Source organism: Amblyomma maculatum, chromosome 10 (assembly GCF_055883805.1).
Source record: "Amblyomma maculatum isolate TAMU_Amacu chromosome 10, ASM5588380v1, whole genome shotgun sequence".
Classification (NCBI taxonomy): Eukaryota; Metazoa; Arthropoda; class Arachnida; order Ixodida; family Ixodidae; genus Amblyomma; species Amblyomma maculatum.
In genome coordinates, this window is record NC_139353.1 from 32181048 (window position 1) to 32208266 (window position 27219).

General features: G+C 44.9%; 1 protein-coding gene across 1 annotated transcript; it reads left to right on the forward strand.

Moving 5' to 3' along the window:
• Nucleotides 1-4309: 4309 nt before the first annotated feature.
• LOC146176078 (protein Skeletor, isoforms B/C-like) lies at nucleotides 4310-26986 on the forward strand. The gene is made up of 9 exons (XM_084581255.1): nucleotides 4310-4361; nucleotides 6648-6782; nucleotides 10196-10271; nucleotides 12679-12781; nucleotides 13899-14064; nucleotides 16133-16208; nucleotides 19340-19563; nucleotides 20632-20715; nucleotides 26874-26986. Exons 1-9 carry the CDS (start codon nucleotides 4310-4312, stop codon nucleotides 26984-26986), a joined length of 1029 nt encoding a protein of 342 aa, XP_084437381.1.
• The last annotated feature ends 233 nt before the right edge of the window (nucleotides 26987-27219 follow it).

The following is a 27219-nucleotide window of genomic DNA, read 5'->3' on the forward strand; positions in this document are numbered from 1 at the left end:
CTCGAAAGTTCCCATTCGAGGTCGAGGCTGTCCAACGGGCTCATCTTGAGAACTATCCTCCAGCAAAGTAGTCGAACTTGCAGCTCTTACAGGGAATCCCGCTAATAAATGTCTGCCTTCGTTCTGACTGTTGCTGGTCGCGGTGCACACATCGATTTCAGTTTTCCAAACCCCGTAGCAAGTTGCGTCTCCCATGGCGTGCTGAGCCTGTAATTCATTTTTTCTACGTAGCGCTGATTTTGGTAAAAGCCATGATGATTCTGGAAGCAACGATGACTGCATATGGCCGGCAGGTATGGGCAGTGCCATAACAGCTGAGCGGCTTTGGTTACCAGTGGGCGCACCTGAGATCTTCTGTGTCATTGTGGTAATGCGGCCTTTTGTGCGCTGAACATGCGGCAGAGTCACCGAAGAGAAATCTCGTTGAGGCTTCCGCACTAAACGTGGTTCCGTAGCTGTGGGCCGCTCTTGTATAACATCTCCGCATTTAGAGAGCTGATTGTTCGCTGATATATTCGACGATTGGTGTTCAGACGTCACCTCAAGGAGCTGAGCATTAAACTCTTCCGGGGCGCCAGATGTTTGCTGCGGAGGATCGTCCATTAGCCTTTCATCGAGTCTCTTGGTCCCAGTAGAAGGAAGCTCCGTCATATGTGGTAAAAACTCCAACATTCCGGACAACTCTGAAGTGGCCTTCAATGAAATGGTTGCACTTGCGTCTGGCGACGGCCAACCGCTCACGGATGTCGTCGCCCTGTGCATTGGGAAACCTCGCCCCCCGCCACCATAGGAAAGAGCAGAGGCGCTCGGTGCGCAAACAGTGTGCTCCGGTGGGAGTAAGCCTCCCATTTCGGGAGCTGGCCGCCGCATTTTAGGCAGTTCTTTGGAGCGGAAATGGCGGCCGACCGAAGTTGAAGGCTGGGGACTTTGCTGGCGCATTTCTCGTTGGTTGGCTGCGACGACAAGCTTCTGTGGCAGCAGCTTGGAGTCGTGCTCTGCTTTCTTCACGGTTGAAGACCTCGTTGCACTCCCTGAGCGGTCTAACAACGTCGACGGAATCGAAGCGAAGGAGGTCCGGTACGGGCGTGGCTAACGAGTGCGTGCCTCGCGCCTTGTCTGGTCCTTGTTCTCCTTGCTTCACAAAGATTCGCTCGCGTGCGCCCAAAAATTTTATTATTCATCCTTTCTAAACGACGCAAACTTTTCGATGCCCTATTTACCAACATGTCTATTTAGGGCGGCTGCACGGAACTTGCCTGTACACATGAATGGGGAACTGGATGCCATGACGTTAAATCGGTCATAATAAAAGTGCAGCGGAGTTTAATCTATAGAACGAGTTTTCTGTTAAGCTACGCTGAAGGATTTCATACCTTATCTTATCACGGCTAACAAAATGGCACTGGTTTATTGAATGTATTAGCTTGAGCGTTCTCCTCAAACACTGGTACTCTTGTAAAATGAGTGGTATAAGTTGTGGCTAGTATAGACTCGCTATTGGTGGCTTCAATGGCATTCAACTGTCTTATATTAGATTGGATTGGTACTGAGGCTTCACGTTTTTACCAGGTGGACCAGAAAGGTCCTAGCCAAGTCAATTCCCTACTGTGACGGAGTCTGTCCCGCCATGGCGCAACGCCACCAACACTATTTATCTATTATGCCTTATCCAGTACTCAAGGCGTCGTTTGGTTGCCTCCACAGCCACAGCCCTCTCATCCCGCTGTGTCGCATCACTGTCCACCGCAGCGTCTCCTTGCGGCTGTCCAGACGTGAACCCCAGCTACTGCGACAAAGTTGACCCGCTAGGCTGTCTGCGGCCCAGGTGATGACACTGGGGCTAGAGCGCACGAACTGGCAGGCTATGAGCGCGCACGCCACTAGAGAGCATCGATTTTGAAGGAATGCGACCAAGCGGAGCAAAAGATATAGAGCGTGCTTCACTAAATATGTCCATTGCTATAAGAGAGGGACGTCATTTGACATGAGCGCCACCATGCGTTTGTTACCCACGGGCCTCGCTATCCTGGCATCTAGCTTTGTGTCTCAACCTCTTCATCACCCATACCAGTGGATACAGCTATTACGCAAAACTTCTCAGCTGGAGGAAACTAAAACGAGATTCTCTTTGCGCGTGGCCAGAGAAACACAATTTCTAGAGGTTCAACAAGCGTAAACCTAGCGTAATATGCGAAAGAACTAGCTTGGCATTGCTTGTATTAGTAGATGGTAGATGTATTTTACATTGTCGCTGTCTTCTCGGCTTCACCTGCCAAAAGCACGTTCGAGAGGATAGCCGCGGTGTACCTTGCCCACGTTGCCCCTAAAGGCATGGATATAAAGCCACTTTCACACCACCCATACGAAAGTGCCCGAGCGGCATATGGGAGGCGAGTCTAACTCCGGATCTAAAGGTTATATAAGAATGTATGTCATTTCACTAGCCTCCTAGCTTAATAACGAAGCACGAATTCGCGCTCTAGCCTCAATACCGGAGAAATCAGTTTGAGAATGAGCCGGTCGTGGGCCGAGCTCTCCCAATATAAATTAGGAAGATGCTTAACCTTGGCGTTAAGAGAAAACGCAAAAGTGTGCGCATTCAATGGCCCACACTTAATGCTTGTAGCTCTGCATCCCGCCTTCGCTTCAACCGTCTAGCTGCCTCGCACCGAGCATTTGTGTCCGCTGGAATGCATGGCATCCATCTCACAAAGTCTCACTGGTAGTAAAGTGCCAACATCACGAGAAGAAACCCTCAAATGAAGCCCCTACCTATTGCTCGCATTTCGTGCAGCATCAGATGACGATGCCACACTAGCACCAGCCACAGGTTCCTTCATACATATTAAAACCAGTCATTACTCACCAATCAGTCAGTGAACCAAACACACTAGTGTCAGCCAGATGGCGTCTAATGACCAGAACACTCACAGACTCGGATGCTACAAGATCATCCACCGCCGACATTTTCCCCAGAGAAAAAAAAGAGAGAAGAGAGGAAGGAGAGAGGGAAGGATAGAAGGGAGAAGAGCAAGACGAGCGGCGGCGGGGAGTCGAGAGAGAGATAGGCAACAAACAGACGCATCGGTGTGCCAATGATGATGATGAAAAACATTATATATATATATATATATATATATATATATATATATATATATATATATGTTATATATATATATATATATATATATAATATATATATATATATATATATATATATATATATATATATATATATATATATATATATATATATACACACACAGGGAGGGGCGGTCCTTAAGGGGCCGCCCCTTACAATTGCAAGGTGGTCTCCCTCTTACGAGAGCCCATTGTGCCGAGACGCGTTTGAATATTCTTCAAAACTCTCCCGACACTCAATAAAACAGTTTTACCCATCAGTGAGTATCCGCTAACACTAGCAACCATCGCCCAGCCAATGAACCAACAAAACAAAGATCATATACACTCCCACAAGCCGTTCATCATTTGCGACATATTTTTCTACTCTAGACGCGCAGTTTTCACTAGCGCCATCTATCCAAAAAAAGACGTATCAGAACAGTTCTTATTGTCACCACCATGGAGAAATCGGCGCCAACCAAATATTAAGGTGAGTACTGCATAATTATTAACCAAATATTAAGGTGAGTATGGTACTGCATAAGTCAAGATCAATTATTTATTTCTTATGCCGTCACTAATCTCTGGCCAATCGTGCACTGTAGGTTATGCCTTGTCGACGGTGAAGATAAGAAGAAAAGCGTGCCTTTTTTTATCTTTTTTTCCGTTTTTATTGTTCTATTTTCATTGTTTTCTATTCGCCTCAAAATTTCAAATTATTTCAGCAACACTAACTCCTAATTATTAGGTTATCTATCATACAGTCAAATCGACATTATCAATTATATTATGTCACCTACAACGAATTCCGGCCAATCCCCCACTGTGGGTATGTGCCATTATAACGAGGGAGAAGAAGAACAACAACAACAACAACAAAATTTCAAATATTTTGCTTTTTTTTTTTTCAATCAGTTTTGTGATCTTAAATCTTATGTTTTTGTTTAGTTGTCAATTACTTTAATGCACTAATTCAGTTTGTGTAGGACGTTTGGCAGTCCACACTGAACCCTGGCCACTCCCCCTTCGTGAGTATGTGCCAAATATCAAGGCAGAAGAAGAAGAAGAGCGTCCCGACGTCTTCTCTTTGGACGCGTACCACTTAAGCTCAGGTTAGAGGCAGCAATAACTGCAATTGTGTTCCTCGCAGAGCGTCCGCCGGTCTTCGCCGAGAGAGCGACACGCCATGGCTGCCCGGATGATCAGCGTGGTATTCCTGGTCAGCGTTGCCCCACGCGGTGCGTTCCCTTTTTTGAGTTATCTCTTAACCAGGCTGAAGGCTCCTTAACCACCATGTGCTAATTCATGTATTCGTCCATCGCGGCAGCTGCACCGAGTACCTCAGTCGCTCCCTGGCACGTCTTTGATGAAAATTTGTGTATGCAAATCGCCTCATGGGTTTCAGTTTCTGCCCTTGCGAATTACAATTCGAGATCGAAAATTCGAACCTTTCGTAGAGAGCTCTACCCGCTAGCGAAGTGATCTCGTTGTCACTAATATATTCATTATTTCAATAACGCGGCAGACGGTATCCCACAAATCAGCTTTGTTTCAAGAAACAAATTCTATGGGAGGTTTATGTGTATGCTGACAATTTCACAGCACGTTTGTCCATAACTGTGCAGGATGGCCTTGACTTATTTTAAAGAGACACTTAATGGAACTCGGCCGAATGTTGCTCCCAGTAAAGATTGGAAGTTTTCAATTTTTTAATCATTTAACGCGAAAGTGTTCATGGTCTCGTTCTTCAAAAAAATTCGCCGCCAGTGTTCTCGCTGATGTGACTGAACAATCACAAGCTTTCTTCTGGTAAGTGACATTTCCGGCCTATATTGGCAGGCGGGTTGTATGACGTAACAATACCACGTGACATGGTCATGCTGGGGAGCCGTCAACTCGGTGGCCTTTGTACCCTTAGGCCAAGCTGGCATGGCATGGATATGGCATGGATACTGCGGGACTTTACGTCCATGCAGATGATCTTTCACGTAATGTGGTATAGCTAGCTGATGACATTTATTCGTACGAGCCTGCTCCCGCTCATTGGTCGTTGTCATCGGTGACCGCCTTGTCACTGCTCACCTCGCACATTGCACCATAATCTGTGCCATGAAGTACATTGTAGATGCTGCACTTTGGGAGAGAGCGCGCACCCAAGCCTTCCATGAATGTCTTCCCAGGTTTCAGCGATCTAGCTAGCAACACCCCGTAGCCACGTAAGCTTGAAGTTGGAGTTACCTCGAGTACTTTGTGCTTTTACGCTGCCTGTTTATGATGCGACGAGAAATCCTCGAATCTAAGTCGACGTAAGAGTTCCGCATCTCCTGTTTTTAAAAAGTTAGAGGTCTATAACTCGAATAAAACAATTAACATTAACGTTCGTCTTTAGTGCAGACGCGAAAGTATCCGCATTCATTGCCCCACTTGTAATTCTCGCAGCTCAGAATCCTGCCATCGTTTCAACCATCCTGCCACCCGATACATAGCGTCCTTTCCCGCCAGGATTCTCGGCGTCTGTCTTAACGAAGTCTCACCGGCAGTCGAGTACCGCTATCATGAGAAGACACACCTCCAAACGAAAGCCACTACACTATTGCACGTATCTGGTACAATGTCAGATGACGATGCCGCACACTCACTAGCCAAAGTTCCATCACAAGTTTTCAAACTCAGTGGCACACGCACTAAATTACTTGCCTACATCACGCTGTCTTCATCAATAAGTTTTCTCAAAGCGCCATTAAACCTGCTTGTATATATTTTACCAACTTCGAAGGTTCAATCCTTCATGAACCCGGAGTCTCTGCACGCTACCAAGTGAAGGCCGGGTCGACTTAGTCCCAGCGTCACGACAACAGCCTAAGAATCCTTCCACTCTAGTCACCAGTCACTGCTCAATAATTAATCAATACACCGATCACACTATCAACCACCTCCGAATCAATAAACCAACACTACATAAATTATCGTTAAGGGACCTCAGGTGTTCAAAATTTCCAGAGTGGACGTCTTTTATAGCCTGAATCGCTTTGGGCGGTTAAACCACCTGTACCAAACCAAACGAAACCAAACTGCATTAATTATATGCAAGGCGTCCATTAGTTTATAGCATTTCTTTTTCGATTTTAGACGCTCAGCAGTCTGCACTTGCGCCATCTATCTAGGAAAAGACGTATCAGATCAATACTGTTGGCCGCCGCATAGAGGAGTCGGCGCCACCCAAATGCTTTCCCTTGCAGGATTTGACTCCTCCTTGAAAGCTCCCTCTCAAAGCAAACTAGGGCACGGCGGCGGCGTTTCATCAAAACGAGATCAGTGCTTTACGTAATATGGTGTTCTGACCCGCCACGGAAAGTTTTCGGGGAGTAATGGCCCCATTTGTGGAGGACTCCCATTGCTGTCGCCTGAGGCCGTTAACGGCTACTGTTCTCTTAGCCCACGAACGCTTTCGCATCCGATCCAGGTGCCGCAATTGTGACCATTCGGACGGTTCTTATGCGGTATGAACTGACTTCATTTTCCAGGCATCGCCGGCGCGTACTTCGGAAAGTTCATCGGCGCAGTCACGACTTACGATCACGGCGTCAGCGGAACAGCGCACGCGGCGAGCGACACTACCGTCGTCATCACGGGCTTCAACTACGACGGCAAGGGTCCTGGTGCGTTGAAAGTTCCTTTTCGTAAGGGCGTGTGCACCGAAACGTATTCCATGCCTTTGTGGCGACCAGAGTATTAGGATGCATCTATTATGAAATTAAGGATGTATTTAATAATTTCCTATTCTCTTTTCACCTAACGTTGACACTAGGTCCATCTGGAAGAACGTGATAACAGGTGGGGTAAAAAATGACTTATCTCAAGCAAGACAGTATGAACGCAACGCCACTGCTAGCTATCCTATCAACACCCCATCCGGTCTGGTCGTGCTACACGGACCATGCTGCCAAAGTGATTGCACAGCCACTGGGGAAAATATTTGTCTTATCCGAAATTGCACCGATAAAGTTTTTCAGCTAGGCGTAAAACATGAGTCATCAAGCAACATCATTCATCGCTGTCCGCCCAAGTTCACATATCCGGCATGGGGCGCCTATGATTCGGAATTGACATCATAAGTGGGTTTCCGCCACGTGCACCGGAGCCATCTCTGACTAGTTGTATGGCTGAGATCCTGATTAAACAAAGAAGCGAAATTAATCATTTGCAAATAGGGCCCCAAATTTCTATTCATTTACCCGTTGAGATAAGTACGGGGCATTCGCAAACGGCCCTCAAAGCGACACGCTGACGTACAGGCTCGTCCATGTGATAGCAGTTGCCAACTGCTATCACATGTATGTGGTGTGAAATGATTTCACACCACATACGTCCGTTCGCTTGTATGAATACACAAGCAATAATATATGGGCGCTCGACCAATCAGTTGGAGCATCAGCAAACAAAAATTACTATGCATCTAGTGTCGCCTCTTCAGTAATAACCCTCAGTTTTTCGCATTACTCCTATGCAGGTTCTGCACTGCTATAAAATTATTGTGGGAACTAACAAAACACACATAAACGCTGAGCAACCCTCATAAGATAACCATGTGACGCCTGTAAGTATATTAGCCGGACTGGTATATTAGCAAAACAACTCTTCGTTTAGCATACATTGTCGTTTATAGCGCAGAAATCACACGGACTGAAGCAGCACAAACGAAATACACAGTCAGTGCCAGTTTTCAACGGGACCTAAAAGTGGGAGCAATGTCTTAAGCTTCTCTACGAATAGGAACTGATGCAGGACTCACTAAATGACCCACGTCAAGATGGCTGTGCTATTGGTTTTAGAAGTAGCAAGAATTATGTCGGCATGCGGCCAAGCACCGATAAATATCACGGGCTCCTTAACCTCTGTATTTACTGCCGGTAGCCGCAATATAAATTAGAAGCGGTAGTAAGCACTGAATCAATTCTTACTCTGTCATGTGCCTAAGGTGACGATACAGGTGCTGGCTAAAGGCATGCTAAGCACTGGCCTTGAATTCGAACTCTTTCTAGGGCTAACCTGCGCATGCAAAACTGAAAACTCAGCAGTTGCTGCAGCAGCAAGTTTGCTCGGTGGCCAACGAAGAACATAACGAATGTCGGTATCGGCCACGGCGTAACAAATGTTTATTTATGCAACCTCCACCCTGCTACGTGGTTAGCCGTCCTATTTTCTAACGTTCCGTTTTCCATTTCGGATCCACTTGATCCTTCAACACTGGTTTGGTTAGCATGACAGAATACAGCTGAGTCTAGTTAGAGTCTATTCCTCGCACCACTGCAGTATCGCTGGTGGGGTCAGCGTTACATATAGCAGTGGGGGAAAAGAAAACGAAACAAAAATAATATCGCCCAATCCGCACCGCCTAAGAACTGGGTCAGCGCGGCAGCAGTATCAGGCGAAAGCAGCAAGGGGCCAATCAGAGAAATTGCGAGATAGGTTTGGTTTGGTTTGGTTTGTGGGGTTTAACGTCCCAAAACAACTCAGGCTATGCGAGACGCCGTAGTGAAGGACTGCGGAAATTTCGACCACCTGGGGTTCTTTAACGTGCACTGACATCGCACAGCACACGGGCGCCTAGCTTTTCGCCTCCATCGAAAAGCGGCCGCCGAGGCCGGGATTCGATCCCGCGTCCTTGGGAACAGTAGTCGAGTGCCGTAACCACTGCACCATCCCGGCGGAGTAAATTACGGGATAGCGAGTTCCGCTGACGGCAATACACATCGCCACTCGCCGCACGCACGCAGCGACTGACGACTTGGCGCACACGTCCATGGCCGGTCTCGAGGGAAACGCGCTTTATGAACGACCTTCTCTCTTGACGGCTGTTTGTCGTTGGCCTGCTGTAAGGATCTCAAGATAACCTGTTAACCGCCGGCTCGGCTCGACAGCAGAATAAACTCGTAAACAAAAACTCACATTACCCTCTGTACGTCCGGCTCATTAGCGAAAATTAGTAGAAAAAAAATATCGTGTTTGAGGCTACCACTTCTAGAACAGTGCAATCTCATGGGCATGTTGGGAGCACGTTGACCGATGCACACGTTAAGAAATAGTATTTGAGCACTGCGCAGCTGAGAGCTGGTGCGAAACGTGTTGATTAGTTATGATACTGGACTTCCCTCGATCATATACACGTAGCGATTGCTGAGTGAAGCTGCTGTAATTAGCGAAAACATCTAAATGAAATACTTTTGAAAAATAACAGGGAGTAGCAAAATTTCAAGCAAGGTGCATTAGTTCGGTATAGCCCGAGAGTTAACTCGGCAAACGTTGAGTGAAAATAACGCAATAGTGTAGTGGATTACTTTTCTCTAACTGTTCACTTACATATATTTTGCCTCAATCGGCTAGTGTAGTCAGTTAAATTGTAACAATTGCAACAATTGTTGTGACAATTGTAGCTGCAATGTGTTACTTTCTGTACTGTGTAAAACACGATAGTGAAGACTGCCTGTACAATACTCCTCATTATTCCTCAATATTCCTCAGTTTTCACAAACTGTACTTTAACTTTCCAGCACTTTGAGAAAACCTTCTACGAGCTCCGGAACGATCATCTCGCCGTTTATTTAACTCTTTAAGCATACAACGTTTGCACGGCTCCACCAATTCTTTCAATAAATCCTTCCTTCCCAGTGCGATAGAAAGCTGGAATAACCTCCTCAAACACATTGTCATTGAGGCTAATCCTTCTAGATTCAGACAGCTCCTAATCGAATATCTCAATGAAAAATAATCTTCTTGTACCTTATGTCAGCTACCAAGCCCTGCAAACTGACCAGCCGGTTTTACTTCCATAGCTGTAATCTGCTTTTGTTTTATATTTTTGCCACTCTGCCATGACTTGATTACCAGCTGTTTCTATTTTCTGTTTTTATCTTGTGTTTTTCTATAATTTTTTATATTTCTATATTACTTTTATATTTACGTTCATGTATGACTGCTGATCAACCCTGTACCACCCCCCTCTTATGTATTGTCCCGAACGGGACCTTTAAGGGTTAATAAATGTTGATGATGATGATCTATCTTTCTTCAGCGGCGCATTTCTGGGTGTCTCAGGGCGACAAGGGACTTGACAACAAAGGCGATCAGCTGCCTGATGAAAACGGCGGGTTCGTATCACTATCTTACTATGTGCACTCTGGTATTTTTCAGGCTCTGTGGAACTGATTCCTGTAGCGTGTCAGCAGTGGGAGCAACCAGACTATGAACATGTTACGATAGTCATAGAGAGTATTCATGAAATGGATATAGAGGTGCAGCATTGTCGTCTGTTCGGAAGGGCAAAAGCCAGATATAATATTTTTATGAAAAGTCAACAAATCACTTATAGCTATACTGCTAGTGACATCAGCCTAGTTATCTCGGGTGTCATGGCATATTCTTTCATTCCTAAAGTTATACTGACGTGTTTTGAAATCACATCCGCCACCAAGCCGCTCAACGGACGCAAACTTTTGCCGTAATTTATCAAGATGAAGCAGTTGGTTAAGGCCCGTTTCCTGTCCCCAAGAACAAGCGTGTGTGGATGCATAACGTAATATTTCTACGACCTGTTTATATTTTGCAGTGCTTTTTTTACGACTAGTTTCATTGACAATATCACTCCGGTGTTGCTTAAAACAACTACACAGTATTTTAAATTGAACAGCTTTGTAATAAAGTCATTGAGAAGAATTCAGAGCCGGAGATCTCCTCAAATCTATTTCTTCCTCAATTGCATTAGGCGGCGCCCTATCTTCTAATGCACAGGTGTTGCCATGCTAATAAAAGAGCATCCACATTGAACGTCCCGAAAGGAAAGGGTCGTGCGGTGCGGTCTGTCTCTTCTTCAACACCGCACCGTACCAACCGACCGTTTTATATATTCTCGTCAGCCATATTGAATTTTTCATCATTCTCGTGACACAAAGTGACTTGAAGCACTCTACATAGTCATTGACAGCAAAAGCTCAATCAGGAGCTACACCGCAGGAGTCATAGCGACGACCGCGTGTAGAATCGTCGATCAAAAACCAATAAAAAGAGACGTCACCCTTGTTTGGACGCCAGCCCACGCAGGCCTGCCCGGAAATGAGGCGGCACGCAAGCCAGCCCGAGATCTCACACACCGGGCTGGAAGAGAGCCACTGGAGCAATGCAAACAACAGGACCTGATTAACTACAGCGAAATAACAACGCATTACAGACTGAGCAGGAAGGCCCTACCACCACCAGACCCCACATTAGGCAAAGAGGAAGCAATAGCATGGAGAAAGCTACAGACAAATACATACCCGAACCCAGTTCTAGTCAACCATATATGCCCGGAAATACGATCAGACCTATGTTCATTATGTAAGGAAAGGGAATCACTAGATCACATAATATGGGAATGTGCGAAGTCACCAGGCAGGGTTAAAAATATAACTAAAGACACCTGGGAGACCCTTCTCCGAAGCTCATATTCAAGAGCCCAAAGAGAAATTGTTCGATTGGCTAAAGATGCCGCCGGAGTCCAAGAACTGCCGGCCTGCTACTAAGGCGACAGTCCCATCTTCCGGGTCTAACCCCTGCATAGCGGGATAGTCACTCTGTTGGACAAATAAAAGTTCCCTCTCTCTGTCTCTTCGCCTCCATCAAAACGCAGCCGCCGACAGTCGAGATTGAACTCGACTACTCCGGCACAGCAGTCCGGCATTTTAACCACTGCACCACCGCGGCGGGGCCCGATTCGAACGCCATGGCAGCATGATTTGTTTTATCGAATTACGTTTGTTTTCGGCGCCTTTCTAGGTTATGGTTCTATGCGGTACGCCGACAGCTTTTCTGCTGAACAAGTCTATTGTGCTATCGAGGAAAATAGTCCCATCTGTAATGCGTATTCCTTCTCATATATGTTTTTTTTTTTTTTGCCTTCTTCTCGCAACCACCGCCTTTAACGAAGCGGAGTCGTCAGAACATACACTATTGAAATAATTTCTCGTCACTGGCTCAAAACCTGGGCTCAAAGCTTGAGCAACGTCTAGATGGAAGAAATTTGTGATCTCATATCAGCTAGTACGCGATTATTTGAACATGGCTTTCACAACTCACTGCCTTCGAATCACGCTATTTGCCACCTCCTCAAACAAACCTTACATGGAACGCACGCTCTTTCCCTTTGGGGTAAATTCATATGCTTTCTAGCACTACGCTCTTCGGTGTTCAAATGAGAAGATTCAACTGCAACCGCAGTGCAAGCATGGACAACTCACACGCGCAGCTGGGCTACCTATATAGGCCGGGGGCCGGCAGAAAACCCATCTGAAAATGGAGACCTTTCTTTAAGGCAATGAGAATTGAATTTGATACCTCCTTTTATGCACAGGAGTACATCACCGCGGGGGAGCTGCGTTTCTGGATGTATTTCACGAATATCATGTAATAAAACAGTCCCACTGCACGGAACACGGGGAGACTAGTCCTTAGATCAAAATTAAGGATCATCTTGAAAGTGCAACAACAGTAAGACGTCTTCCGCCTCTTTTAACCCTGCAGCACCGAGATCCTGAAGGCGTACAACAATGCGCAAGTGCACCTCACGCTTCCCAAGAAGATCTCCGAGTACCGCTCTTTGGGAATCTACTGCAAGAAGTTCAACGTAAGGGGCACTTCACCGCAGAACGCGATGTCCTTCGTCTGAATGTGCCCATCATTATCGTGCTACATATATCATTTGCAGCTCTCCATTTTCAGTCCTGGTGAAGACCGGCTTCTGGTCGAAATGCTGGCTCAGTAAATGTTTCTTCTAGGACCGCCATGAGTTCGCGCAATAACTATATACGTAATTAACCTTTTATATTTCATTTTAAGCGGTATGTTCTTTTTTGCAAAATTGGAGATCATCCTCGAAATAGTATAGGTGAGAGAAAAAACCTTGGGAAAAAATGCAGCGCGCGTTACAAGGCCCATAAATGACAGTTTGATAGGCAGCATCACACGTACAATATTATAGCGCGTGTGACGTAGATCATTCTACCCAGGAATGTCGTGAGTCAGCCGGCATCACCTAAGAGCCAAACGTGTGTGCGGTGGTTTGTTGTGAATTTGCTTCCACCGTGCCTCCTTGATAGCCACCGCATTCGTATCCAACCGCGGAGTTAATATGGTAATATGTGAAGCCTTCTATAAGGCTGACATCCTTTAGCCTTGCAACGCCGATACAATATTTAATTAATCCTTTTTGGGGCTATACTATTCTGAAGGACGAGCTCCAGTACTGCGAATAGAACCGACCCCCAAGATAAAAATTTAAAATGTTCATTGAAGCATCCGGCTACTTAGCAAAGTAATATTTGAAGCATTTTATCCTCTTACATGTTGTCCGTCGTAGCCCTCAATATAGCCGCAAGGATAAAAGAAATCTAAAGGCAGTAGCGTTTTTTTTTTCTTTTTAATTGTGGAAATTCTCAAAAAACATCCGTTCTATGACAAGAAAAACTGTCGAAAGGACAATAGTAATGTGCTTCTATTCACCATTCATAGAGCTTGTACATTGCACGTAAGTTCAACTTTTTTGGGAAAACATTAAGTTGAATGTGTGTATGGTTTACGAGATAGAGATTCCGCAGCGCCCACCATATGCATTTCTTAGTAAGCACGACGGAATTCTATTTCTGCCATCATGACTGGAAGTGATCAATGGGACAATCATTTGTCCTGTTTTGGACTCGCAGCCTGCCTAAAGACGGTGACCATGACGATTATTCGCCACGCAGGCCGACTTCGGGCACGTGAAGATACCAGCCGACTTCGAGCTGCCGAAGGAGCTGAGCCTAGGCCAGCTGAAAGATAATCAGAAGGGCACGACGGCCACCGAGGTGATGCTCAAGGACAGCGGCACTATTGTACTCAAGGGGTTCACGCACGACGCCCAATGTCCCTGTGAGTGACGCCACAGCTTTGGAGCATGATTGCACTAGCATCTTATTTCCCGCGTAACACCCAACGAAAACAGACGTTAGTGCATCCCTTAAGGGTACCTGCGGTAGATGCAATGCATAATTGATGAAATTACAAATCGATACAGTGATAGCTACTACCGTGCTGTCCCACTACCCGAGACAGGACACAATTATGGGTTTGCACAACACAGGTCTTGATGATGTCAGCACAGATAGGAGCTCCCGCCTCTGTGGCTTAGCTGCCTATATATGTCATATTCCAGAAATTTCATATTCTCATTGACCTCTGGGTAATGCTGACAAAGTTTTATTGAAAGAAGGTGGGAAGACCTAGTTGTGCTGCGGCATGATGTGATTGAAGGGCTGAAACGACTTCGGATGCAGGCAAAGTACGAGCGGACGTACCAAGCGCTCTGTGTGTTTCCGTAATTGTGTCTCGTCTACATCTATATATATGATGCAGTCTCCTTGTGCATTATTTGCGGAACAGTTTCTTCTCATCACCCAAAAGAATATCACATGATCCTGCAGTGGCCACGCTGTTGCGTCCCTGCATGCTGCTGGAACTGTGAATACGCCCACTTAACTAGCTGGAACATCTGTGTCAGACAGCCATCACGTGAGACTGCTGTTCCCAAGGATGCGGGATCGAATCCTGGCCTCAGCAGCCGCTTTTCGATGGAGGCGAAAAGCAAGGTGCTCGTGTGCTGTGCGATGTCAGCGCATGTTAAAGAACCCCAGGTGGTCGAAATTTCCGGAGTCCTCCACTACGGCGTCTCTCATAGCCTGAGTTGCTTTGGGACGTTAAACCTGAGAAACCAAACAAAACTAAGACTGCGAGATTACTGTCACGTATTGGTGACAATGCCGACAATAGCGTCTGCGTTGTTTGCACGTCCCCGTGGCTATATCGACGTCCGCGCTACTTTGACGCTAATTTCGGAGCCCTCCAGTAAGCGTTATTCCAGTCTCTCAACGATGGAGTTGGATTCCAGTCTCTAATCAGCGTCACCTGGCAACAAATAGCGGAACTATAGTCAAAACGAATAAGAGCGCATATAAACCCTGTCATTCCTGTCGTGTTTTGGCTCAACAGATTAACACTACTTATCTTAGCATTGGATCATCGGTTCGGATCCCCTGAGCTCAATTTTTTTCAGAATTTGTTTTGCAATTCACAACATTCAAATAAATTACTAACATCTTTCTTGGGGTGTTTTTCACCTTAGATTTCATTATGTGATGCTTTGCATTCTTAATAGCCGCAAAACCAGCCGTGAACAAAGCCAGGAGGTGATGGTATGGCAACGGTTACACTATACAAATACCTTCACCGTAATAATTTCCTGTCTTAGTGAGTGTATGCTACCTTTAGGTTGCGTTCAGAGACACCTATCTGCAACAATCGCCATTTAACTCGATCGGAGGCAACCAGTCAGGAGAAAGAAGTTGCGGGACCTTACCGTTGAAAGAACGGAATTTTGCCTCCAGTACAGCAACTCCAAATCAGCAGTACCTAACGTGGAATGTAGCCAGCGAAGCATGCCATTGTAATTTTTCTGAATTGGGTCGCGCCTTTGTCGTGTCCTAACGGGCCTAGGAAGAACAATTTTAGGCGGGGCAATGAAACTGTAGAAATATGGGAGAGGCCTTCGCCCTGCAGTGGATATAGTCAGGATGATGATGATGATGATGATGATGATGATGAATGAAACTAACGCCGCCTGGATGGCACAGGTTCCGCAGACAGGCAAAATATACGAAAATTAATTCTTTTTTTTTATTTCTTTTTACACAGGTTTTCGTATAATTTGATTAGTGAATCCTACATATATTTCGCATGGAACTTACGGCGTCTCGCAGAGTCCGTAAGAATTCAGACGTTTGCGAGTGTGTATCATGTATTCTCCTTCTGAACTCCGTACATTCACATGGTTTTCATGTTGTCCATACAGGAAGCGCAGTGAAATATACGGATAACCATAGGAAACAATTCATCATACAAAAAATGAACCGAATTCGTTTAAACTCGTGCAATGTTTTCACAGCGGCGAAATTCGTGGCGGCCCCGAATCCCCAACCCAAGGTTGACGAACTGATGTATCTCACCTACGGCGACCAGAAGTGAGTACAGCTGCAGATGGCTGGGAAGGCTGCCGGCATACATAAGTGCAGTCCACTTATAACGATGCCAAATATAACGATATATCGCTTATAGCCATTAAATTCTTGTGATTTATCATTTTTCCCATTGCGCCTATGTAAAAATAAACCAGATATAATGATCGATTATCGGCGATACATCGGATACAACGATAGATTTATCGCCTCCCAGTAGGTGTTTACCATAAGATTTTGACTGAATATTCAATAAATGATAAAATATTTAGAAGACAATGACGTGAAAACTCGGCATATGCGGCAAACGGTGATATGCGACGAAAACGGAATAAAATGAGCACTATCATCATCGCAATCGCAGCCGCGCAAAGGGTCCACCTTTCTGGTCCACTTGGTAAAAAAGGGAAGCCTCAGTACCAATCCAATCCAAAGGGTGTTGCTGCGACCGTATCGTCATCGCCATCACCGATTACGCGTCCGTGGAAGATGGCGACCACCACAGACGGACGGCGTGATAGCTCACGAGATGAAACGGCAGAGTTATCGGGATATTTGGCAGGGTTTTTCAAGGTTGGAAGCCTCATGAAAAAATACGGACATTTGCACTTTACGATTTCAACAATAATCAAGGCTGGGAATGTCCTTCAGTTCATCCAGCCGCTAATTGGTTTCGTGCACGCAAAAAGGACTGCCGCCAGCGTACACGCTACTGGGAGTGATGCTCACAGCGATTGTCAAGCTTCAGATGCTGCTAAAGCGAGCGCGAGTTGTAATAAAGTGTTAAGTGCTCTTTGCGATGATTAGCATTGTTCAACCCGATTTACTCATCGCTAGTAAGTAGGCAAGCCTACAGCATGGGAAAATACGTGGGAGTGCCTTTTTTTTTCTTCTCATTTTACTTTTTTTTTCGCCGGTCCAAATGTAACGATAATCGGTTATAACGATCGGATTTTGAGGTTTTCTCTATATTGTTATAAAGGGACTGCACTGTAGTACACGGTCGGTAGAACAACAGTGTTCCCGGCGTTAATCACCTCAACTCGAGGTCATGAATTCGAATCCCGGGAGCGGTAGCCGCGTTTCGATACAAGCTAAGTGCTAAGGGCGCCTATTTGTTGTAGGACATCAACGACATCAACGCAGTTTAATGAACCGCATGTTAACAAGGTTGGTCATGAGCCCTCAATTACATGACTCTTCTCTCCTCATTATGTTCGCTTTCATCCTTCTTATCAAGGTGCGGTTAATATGTGCACTAAAAAGGGAGGCGGTTAGAGACCCTTAATCCCTCACTATTTCACGTGTATTACGCCCGTGTATACTTTGCAAGCTCTCGAAAGTGAAACACTATCCGACGTCATAACATCTCTTGGTTTTAGTTTATAGGCATGTGTCAGGAGAAAAAAAAAACGCCCTTCTAATGTCCATAATGAAAAATTGTGGAGTGACCAGAAGTTAGCTGTCGTTCTGCCAGCACACAAAATAGGTGATCGCGCTTAATTACCAGTGCTGCCGTTCAGTATCGGTAATATCATCGTGTTGCAAGTTATAAAGGAACATATTACTATCAATGAGATTATCGAACATTTAGATGAACACTCAATCCAATTTAAATTTCGACACTGGTTCAGAAAAGACTACTCAATAGTTATGCAATAATCCAGATTAGCCAAGTCACTCGCGTCGTACCTCAAAAGAACGATCAGATTAATGCAATATCACAACTTCAGCAAAGCATTCGATAGAGTTGCACACAGCAGACTAAAACTTAAAGTGAGACGGATTGGTCATCCAAACACTTCGATTGCAGTCACGCCTTAATGTTGCAGCCCCCTTTTAATGTGGACAACTCGGATTTTCACTGCAGGTAATCGCCTCGTACAGGATAAACGGAAGAGATTCGCTCGTGGCCTTTGGTTTTTAAATGTTTCCCACTCTTCTTCGGGTTTAAAACTGCTATGAGATTCACTACCTGCGAAACTTGGCGCACCAGCCTTAAACGAAAAACAATTCCTTTCGCTCGATTTTTAATTGCCCAAATTGTCACCAAACTTGCAGGACGTGGTTCCTAATTGTTTTTAAAATATTTAAAATACAAATGCGGCTCTGAATGTCGCTTTTGAATGTGATATTTTCCCTTCATTTTTTAAATAAAAGAACCCAGTTAAAATAACTACAGTAAAATTTCTGTTGCCACAGAAGAATTGCTCTACAGTTTGCTATAGTGAACCTATTGTGACAACTATTTTCCTTGCAACATCAGAGTATGTGTGTAGTTTTAATAAAAACGTAATGCAGAAGTATAGATTATAGAAACGTGCTACAGGAAGACATCTAGAAAGAGAGATTCATGTGAGGTTACAAGTACAGAATATTCTGTCGTATTTCTGACATGGTTCTATAGTTTGTTTTCAACTGGGAAACAAAAGTGCGCATTGCAGAAATTAAATATGAATTTTCATAGCTCGAGGAAATAAATCAACGCGCGTTAGAGATGCCACTTCTGATGCCCTTGCAATTGTTGCACGAAGTAGTAAGAGGTGAATGACATCACACGGGACTCACACAGAGCGGATGAGAAGTGGGTGTGTGTTTGCAGAATAGCCGCCGTAGTTTGAGGCTGCGGTGAAGGACCACACATACAAATCACAGAAGCCTAAAAAAATCGAATTAAACGAGAGATTACAGATGGAACAGGGAAGATGAAGTTCTGAAATCGATGAGTGCATTTCTAGCTTTTTTTCAGCATTTCTAGCATTGAAGACTGCTAAGCAACAGTCATTCAAGATGTAACAGAATTACATAAGTGCTTGGTGAGAAGCGGCTCGGCTGCTAGAGTTGCAAGGAACGTGCGAGAGCGAACGAGCAGTCTTCTTTACTGTACGACAATTTCTGATGGTCAGCCAATCGGTACGGGTCAGAATTACTAACAGTAAATTAAAATCCTCTCCGGTTAGTTGCTAGCCCTCAGTGAACGGGAGATACTATAACCTAAGAGCTCACTGTTGCTTATGGTGCTTCAGATATTTGAAATATTGTAAATGTGTGCATGCTGCATCCAGGTTCCCATATGCGCCGGGCACACATGTCATTATGCACTGACGTGTAAAAAAATTATCGCCCCCCGCGTACAGGAAGGATAAACTTGAGAAAATGGACCACGCTGAAGTGATGGTCGAGCTGCCCAAGGGCCATCATTGGAACGAATTCCAGTGGTTCTCGGTGTACTGCGTCGACAAGAAGGAGAGCAACGCCGACATGGCTATCCACAAGACACAGGCAGAAAGCTTGCCCCTGCGCTTTACTGAAGCGCCCACCAATGCACCGTCGCCCAACAGTACGCCTGCTCCAAACACAAGTACGCTGTCACTAATGTCCTTTTCGGTCCTTTGCCGCTGGCATCCGCGTGTTTTGTAATGCGTGCCTCAAGATAAGTTAAAGTTCTCCTAACTAAAGTAATACGGAGACTTAAAAAAATTAAAAGCGTCCACTTAGGCCTCAATCCGTGCGGAAATGTAAAAGCATTGCAAGTTCCGTAGTAGCTGTGTTTCCAGATTGTTGCTCGTTTCTTCAACAAGTCCGGTTGCTTAATTGCCGCTATCACTATCTAATTTGATGACGGCAGATGTTTTTGTGTGTTATCAGTTTTATATATCTGGTTATCAATATCACTATTAATCCGTACACATTGTTACTATGACGCATCTAATTATCATTTATCAGCCTCTGTTAATTGCTTGGTTATCGTTATCTTCGTTAACACAAGTCCGGTTGCTTAATTGCCGCTATCACTATCTAACCTGATGGCGGCAGATGTTTATGTGTGTTATCAGTTTTATATATCTTATTATCAATATCACTATTAATCCGTACACATTGTTGCTATGACTCATCTAATTATCATTTATCAGCCTTTGTTAATTGCTTGGTTCTCGTTATCTTCGTTAACACAAGTCCGGTTGCTTAGTTGCCACTATCACTATCTAATCTGATGGCGGCAGATGTTTATGTGTATTATCAGTTTTATATATCTTATTATCAATATCACTATTAATCCGTACACATTGTTGCTATGACTCATATAATTATCATTTTTCAGCCTTTGTTAATTGCTTGGTTATCGTTATCTTCGTTAACACAAGTCCGGCTGCTTAGTTGCCGCTATCACTATCTAATCTGATGACGGCAGATGTTTATGTTTGTTATCAGCTTTATATATCTTATTATCAATATCACTATTAATCCTTACACTGTTGCTATTACTCATTAAATTATCATTTATCAGCGTCTGTTAATATCTTGGTTATCGTTATCTTCGTTAACACACGTACATATCCCGTGGTCACGCATCCAGCGCACGGCTCCCATGAGATAAGAATTGCTTCCGCAATAATAATAATACAATGACCCTTTCACCTTCACGCAGGCGTGGTCATCCGGTCCGTGCCTGCGCTGACCGCTCTGTGCCTGGCCGCCGTGGCGGCGGCCTTCGCCGTCAGGCGGCGTCCGGGTAAATTCTGTTCTTTTCCGCATAAAACTGTTCGTTCTCTTTAAGCCCTGGTCCGTTCAGGCTTCATTTGCATTCCTCGATTGATGCGACATCACCTATTGGCATTTCTCTAAGAATCTTGCCCGTGTTACCTGAACGCAGAATTGGCATCTGTTTGATACTGGCCCTAAGGCGCGTAAGACAACCGGCACCTCTCTATAATATGTAGTGCGTCAAAGCTAGCTCATGTTTAATGCATGTGCGTTGCCACGGGACTAATCCGAACATTTTGGCGGAGGATGCTCGTACGCAGTTTGACAGCCTCGTCCTAGGCAGGATTCTGGATTCCAATCCACAACCTTCTCCATATATCAGAAGGACGCTTGAATACAACGCCACCGTTAAATGGGTTACGCTTACGTGCTCGCAATCAAGTGGTTGTGTACGCGCGCGCGCTTAGTAAAGCAAGAGTAGTGAACTAAAAGGAATCCTCCTCTTTTAACTAGTGTCCACAGCAGTTAGTATGGAGTTACATCATCCGATTTCAAATGTTTGTTTTCTGCACAGTCAGAGTGAGGGTCGAAGGTGCGCCCGTCACGGACACTATAGTTCTCATGTTTAACTCGTCTAGAGAGCACGTTTCTCTTCAATTTTTGATGGAAATTAGTTTTCAGAGTTCATCTAAATATGAATATTTTACTTGCCTTGTGAAATCACTGGTCTTATGAGCAACATTTTTATAGGCTATAGCCGTATGTCTCAAATCTTTATCTTCTTAAGTATGGAGGCAGAGATTTCCGAGATTTAGCTCGGGTTTCTAGCTGAATTTTAGCTCAACTCTAGAAAATCGTGACACATTCTTTGTTAACGCGGCTCCCAGGACGTGTCGCAATGAACTGAAGTTCCGAAATTTTCGCGGAAACTGTGAGTGTGCGGGAATGTGCGGTACACCTCGTTGTTTGTTGTGACTTTGTAATATTTCGCTGCGCGCAAGATCAGGAGGTAGTCACTATTTACAAGTCCGCACGGTGTCTGACTGCATTCATGGTTCTCTGTTCTCTAGCGGCCGACAGATGGCCCTTGTTGCCAATGCTCATGCCAGCTGGGCTTGTGAGCCTGCATAGAACGTGCATAATATACAAGGAAACGGGTTATGACGAGGTCATATCCCACAATTATCATGTGATTCAGCTAAATGTAACAGAAGTGTCTAAACATAACAGTGTTCTAGCCCCTTTAAACTGACCATTGTCTGTTGAACCTCCCGTCGTCTACTCTCCAGTATTTTCTCCCAAAGTAAATAAGTGTTAAAAACTGCTTAGGCAGCATTTCGATAATTATCTTGAGAAAAAAAGAGTAAATTCAGCACTTCTAAATTGCCTCGAAGAACATCTCACAATTTTTTTTACTACACCATTGTTTACATAAAGCTTTTGTTACCGGTCTTAATTGTGACTGGAGGTATAAAGAGCTTCTACTTTACCAAAGTGCTAACTCAGCGCACCAAAGCACCTCAGAAAGATAATATTGCCCTCCTATCGCTTTGTAATAAGTGGTCACGTAGCAGTTCTCGTAAGGTTAGGAAATAAAGCTTCATAAATAGTGGTTTGGTGCGAATATTCTACACATTTTCGACGTACACTTTCTTCCTCCAACCAATAATTTAAATTTTGCTAAGTGATCTTAACTGATAACTTAACGTTGAAGAACGACCGAAACACTGCGGACTATGTCTATGCCCGGGCAGGACGAGGCCAGAGGAAACTCTGGTGGAGGTCCGAAGCGATTCTGACGTGCAAATCGATCGTCCGATCCGGGTATAGGGGCGAAAGACCAATCGAACCATCTAGTAGCTGGTTCCCTCCGAAGTTTCCCTCAGGATAGCTGGCGCTCGATGGGAGAGCAGTCACACCTGGTAAAGCGAATGATTAGAGGCATTGGGGTCGAAACGTCCTCAACCTATTCTCAAACTTTCAATGGGTGTACGGGAGGCCTTCTGGGTTTTACCAGGTAGGTTTTACCAGGCTAGGACACTGCATCTTTCAATGGTAAACCATTTCTCGGCTCATAGGTGGCGTGGAGAGGAATTATTATGGGCAGAAATTGTGGACAGAGGATGTTGGCGCGACCTGTCAATATAGAAAAAACATTGCCGTGGCGGAGCTCTGAACCGCGGCAGAACGAATAGATCGGCTGTGCTGGCCTAGGCACGTGACCACTATGCTATCGCCGCAGCCGATCACGCCTCGTGTAAAACTGCAATACACTATGTGTATTCAACATCGTCGCCTGCATGAAGTTTCGCCTGCGCCGCTCCTTTATTTCACCTTAGTAAACACGCTATACACATACGCCATCTTCAGGAGTGCGAACGGGGTCCACTATCCTAGTTTCAGGAGAATCCACCATAGCGCGGCTGAACTTACATGGTTTACCGCAACTAAGCAGATTTAAGTACACCTCTGAATTATTTTTCAATCTTGGTTTCGTACTACTGGGAAACCTCGTACATGATTCACGTTGATTATATTTCATCAAAGAGTTTGAAGAAAGCAACAGGCTATTTCTTAGAATGCTACTAATGTTTCTTAGCAAGCCGACCATATCAAAGCAGATAGCTTTGTTTTAACGCCCCGTCTCAAGACTTGATGTCTAAACGTACATACACACAAGGCGTTTCCCACGGAGCGAACTGGATTGACTCATATCGACTTTATATCGAATGCTGCATTTATCACTTTTGTTTTAGGCTCCGTTCTACGCATCAAGTGCAACTAAGGAGAGCTGCTGTTGCTGCTAAGGATGACGACGTTGGTGAGGCACCATTTTACTTAAAGAACAAGTTCCGGGTCTGCCCCGTGATTATAGAAATCAGTTCCTGTGTCATATACGTCTGAAGACATAACACTCGGCGCAGCGCCTCCTGCGTTTCAATGTATGAGTAACACGAAACGACGCTTGTCTCTTCATGCAACATTAGTGCGCTCTAAATAATCGTAGTCAAAACTAAAGCAGGGTCATTGCACTTGGGGGAATTTTTTTTTTCAACCATTATTTCGTTCTTTCCCTCACGACTCGACTTTGGTGACATTTATTGTGGACGTTCATTCCTCAAGAGGCAAGGATTACTATTCACTTTTCGGAGCTCCGCTTTCAGTTCGAGGCATGATAAAGTATACGCCCTGTTCCCTCAGGTCTGCTACGTTAATCAAACTCCGGATGATGCGAGTTTTGAGCTCACGTGTTCAGAACGCTGCTCTTCTCGTCCCTATGGCTCTGCCACAAGGAGCATGCCTATTCACAGCAGTGGAACCAAATAAAGTTCGAACAGAGCTTCGTGCATGGGCGTTGTTTAGTTACCGCAGCCAGTACGCACAACACAAAAAAAAGTGACCGCGTGGCCTGGCGAATACTAGTACAACTGAGCGCAGGCCGATTGGTCCGTACTTATGCTAACGTGCCTACAGGTCACCCGCTACCGCCAGCGGTTCCAAATACATCGAACAGCATTGTCTCAGACCCAGCAGGCGCTGAGTGTAGTGTGCATCCAATCCAGGCCACACGCTAGCGCGTTCCTGTTAAGCGTGCTGGCGGCTGTAATCGCAAGCCAAGTGCTACTTCCGATGCACCGCTGCGAGGAAGTTGCTTAGTCACCCGAATTACGGGCTAATTAAAGGTAAAAGCTGTAAAATCTTGTCCATCTGTACACTGCTGTTTTTCATAGCACCATCGTATTCAGTTTCATCGGGGGAGATTTCCGGAAAATGATTTCTAACCTGTTTATGTTTCAAATGGTGATTGTGGCATAACATGTGGCCTTTTTTGGTGCTGTTAGGAAAAAAGTCAAGAGAACCAATCACAATTGATATAGCATGTATAAATAGCCGTTATGCGAAAGTGCTGATAGATCTAAACAGACGTGTCAAGATGTTAAATTTGTATATCTACAATCACTACGTTTCCCTTGATATCACATGATTCGAGCGGTTCATGGGCTATCTTACACTTACTCTTGATTAAGATTTTTGCATCCTTCAGCCTTCAAATAGAGGTGCTTGGCAGTGCAATCTAAGTCGTTACCTATTACGACACCTCAGTGATATAGAAGTTGATGATCCTTTTTTTTTAGGGAGCTCTCTTGAAGTTGTTGACTTCTTGCGTGGCAATAGGTCTGTAGGCTACAGTTTTCTCTTATCGTTGTCGGCTTATTCTACTGAATTCCACAGAGTGATTAGTTAACCGCAGGTGCAATTGGATTGAAAACAAAATGGAAACATTTCTCTCCGGACTCAGATGGTGTTTCTGTGGGCAGTTTCATGCTGCTGTTAGAGTATTACTTATTATGCACTGTTGCCTCATGTCAACAGCAGTTTTCTTTAAAAAAAAAAAAAAGGGAGGGGTATTTTGTAATGGGTTTATGTGGCTCCTGTGTTATGTATCTTTCTGAAACTTGACAGAGCATTGACGGAAGCTTTTGACGATGCTAAAGTCCTGAAGAGTTCTACATATTTGAAATCTTTTCAGTTATTCTACAGAAATCGGTAGCCTTGTTTTGTCCACAAACAATAGAAGAAGATTTACCTGGTTTTAAAATACTTTTGAGCTGTTTGGTTTTCCCCCGCGAGCTTGCCGGAGGCGGTTGTAGTTTTTAGGTGTTGGCATAACCCTAACTGACGATAGCGTTTGCTGGATGTATTGCCCTCGCGGGAAACACGAATTACTTACTGTCTTATAGGTCTGCCCATACGAAAACTGTTAAGCGCGCGATAGCTCAAATGACCTTTGAAGCTTCAGTTAAAGAGGCAGGCTGCCATATAAACCGAAGGAAAGCTTTCAGGCGCAGTTTCAGATGTTGCAACAGGCTGTCTATCTGACTTCAATTATAAGCACAGTCACGGAAGTCAAACTGAAAAGGTTGAGAAAAGAAGGAACAAGAATAAGACGAAGTTATCAAACAGAAAAGTATACCCGTTGTGTTCCATTGTACCGATAAGGTAGCTTATAATTTGAAGCACGTTGCAGCGAAGCACAAAGTGTATGCAGTATTTTTCGCTTTTTGACTTTTGATTTTTGCAGTTTTGACTATGTAGTGTGCTGTCGCACTCGTATATCCGAAAGTCACATGAACAAACAGGTACGCAGATGAAAAAAAAAACGAAAACACTGACACAAACGCTGCACAAATCACTGGTCACTGATGCGAGATCAGCGAAGCGTGCATCGGATATCTCTGATGTGAAAGAAAATGTATTACATTCATAATAATAAATGTACTACGGTCATAATACATCGGCCAGCCGGCCGATGTACTATAGCCGCCCAGCAGATCATAAACGCGATTTGAAGAATGGCACGGGATCCCATTTGCCACAATATCCGCGAATGCTCGAGGCATGTCATATTATCGGAAGCGGTAGTAATTGTGTAACCACCCTATCTCTTAACCATTTTGATTAATGAAAGGGTTTTTTTAATAAATATGTCCCTAGCGGACACGTTTGGTTCCTCCTCTCCATCTCCGTTATTTTGCCTTATTCACATCCATTCGCTGTTAATAAGCAGTTGTCATTTGTGCTTGTCCTGTCTATCTTTCTATGTGCGGTCTGTTTTGGCGCTACATCTCTTCAATCAAATATACACTATCTACCCCGGCAAGTATTCAACGGTAATTAACCCTCTGAAGATATTGGTTTGTTAGTTTTGGGGGTTTAACGTCCCAAAGTGACTCAGGCTATGAAAGACGCCGAAATAAAAGGTTCCAGAAATTTCGACCACCTAGGGTTCCTAACGTGCGCTGACATTGCAAAGCACACAGGCGCCTAGCTTTTCGCCTCCGCCGAAAAGCGGCCAGCCACAGAGGTCGGAATTCAATCCCGCATCCGGGCATAACAGTCGACCTCCCTAACCACTGCACCACCGAAACGGGTTCTGAAGATATTGTCACGGAGGAAGTTGTTCTCTCTCGAAGCTATTCATTTCGAGAACAAGTTTAGTTATGAGCCTTAACTATTGATCTAAAGATATTTCAGGTGAAACACACTTGCGCAGCCACGTTGCAGTCGAGAGCGAGAATTACATTGGCGAACAAACCCTAACAAATGCTCTAAATTTTTAAAGATGCTGCGTTAACCGAATGGCCCGGTACAAGCACAAGAACTATAACTGGTTATTTCATGCAGCCGCCTGGCCATCGAGTATCCAGATTCATCCGACTTGGCATCAGCGGCTTCCAAGTCCAGATTCGTCGTCCAGGCATCGCAGTGAGGATCCATCTGTTGGCGCCATCCTCTGAAGGGAATCTTAGAAATAAAAGCTTGCTTTTGATTGTGTTATATGCGCACAGTGCAGGGAGTGACTACCGCCAACCGCTAAGTGGCGCTGCTAGCGCTGACTGCTCCGCTGCCTTCCTTCAGGGAAGACAAAGACGCGACTCTGTCGAGGCGTGCGGCATTCACAAGTACCGATGCAGCCAACCTTGCAGGCACACACTGTGTGCGGCGCTTCAGCTCCTATTGACACCTGCGG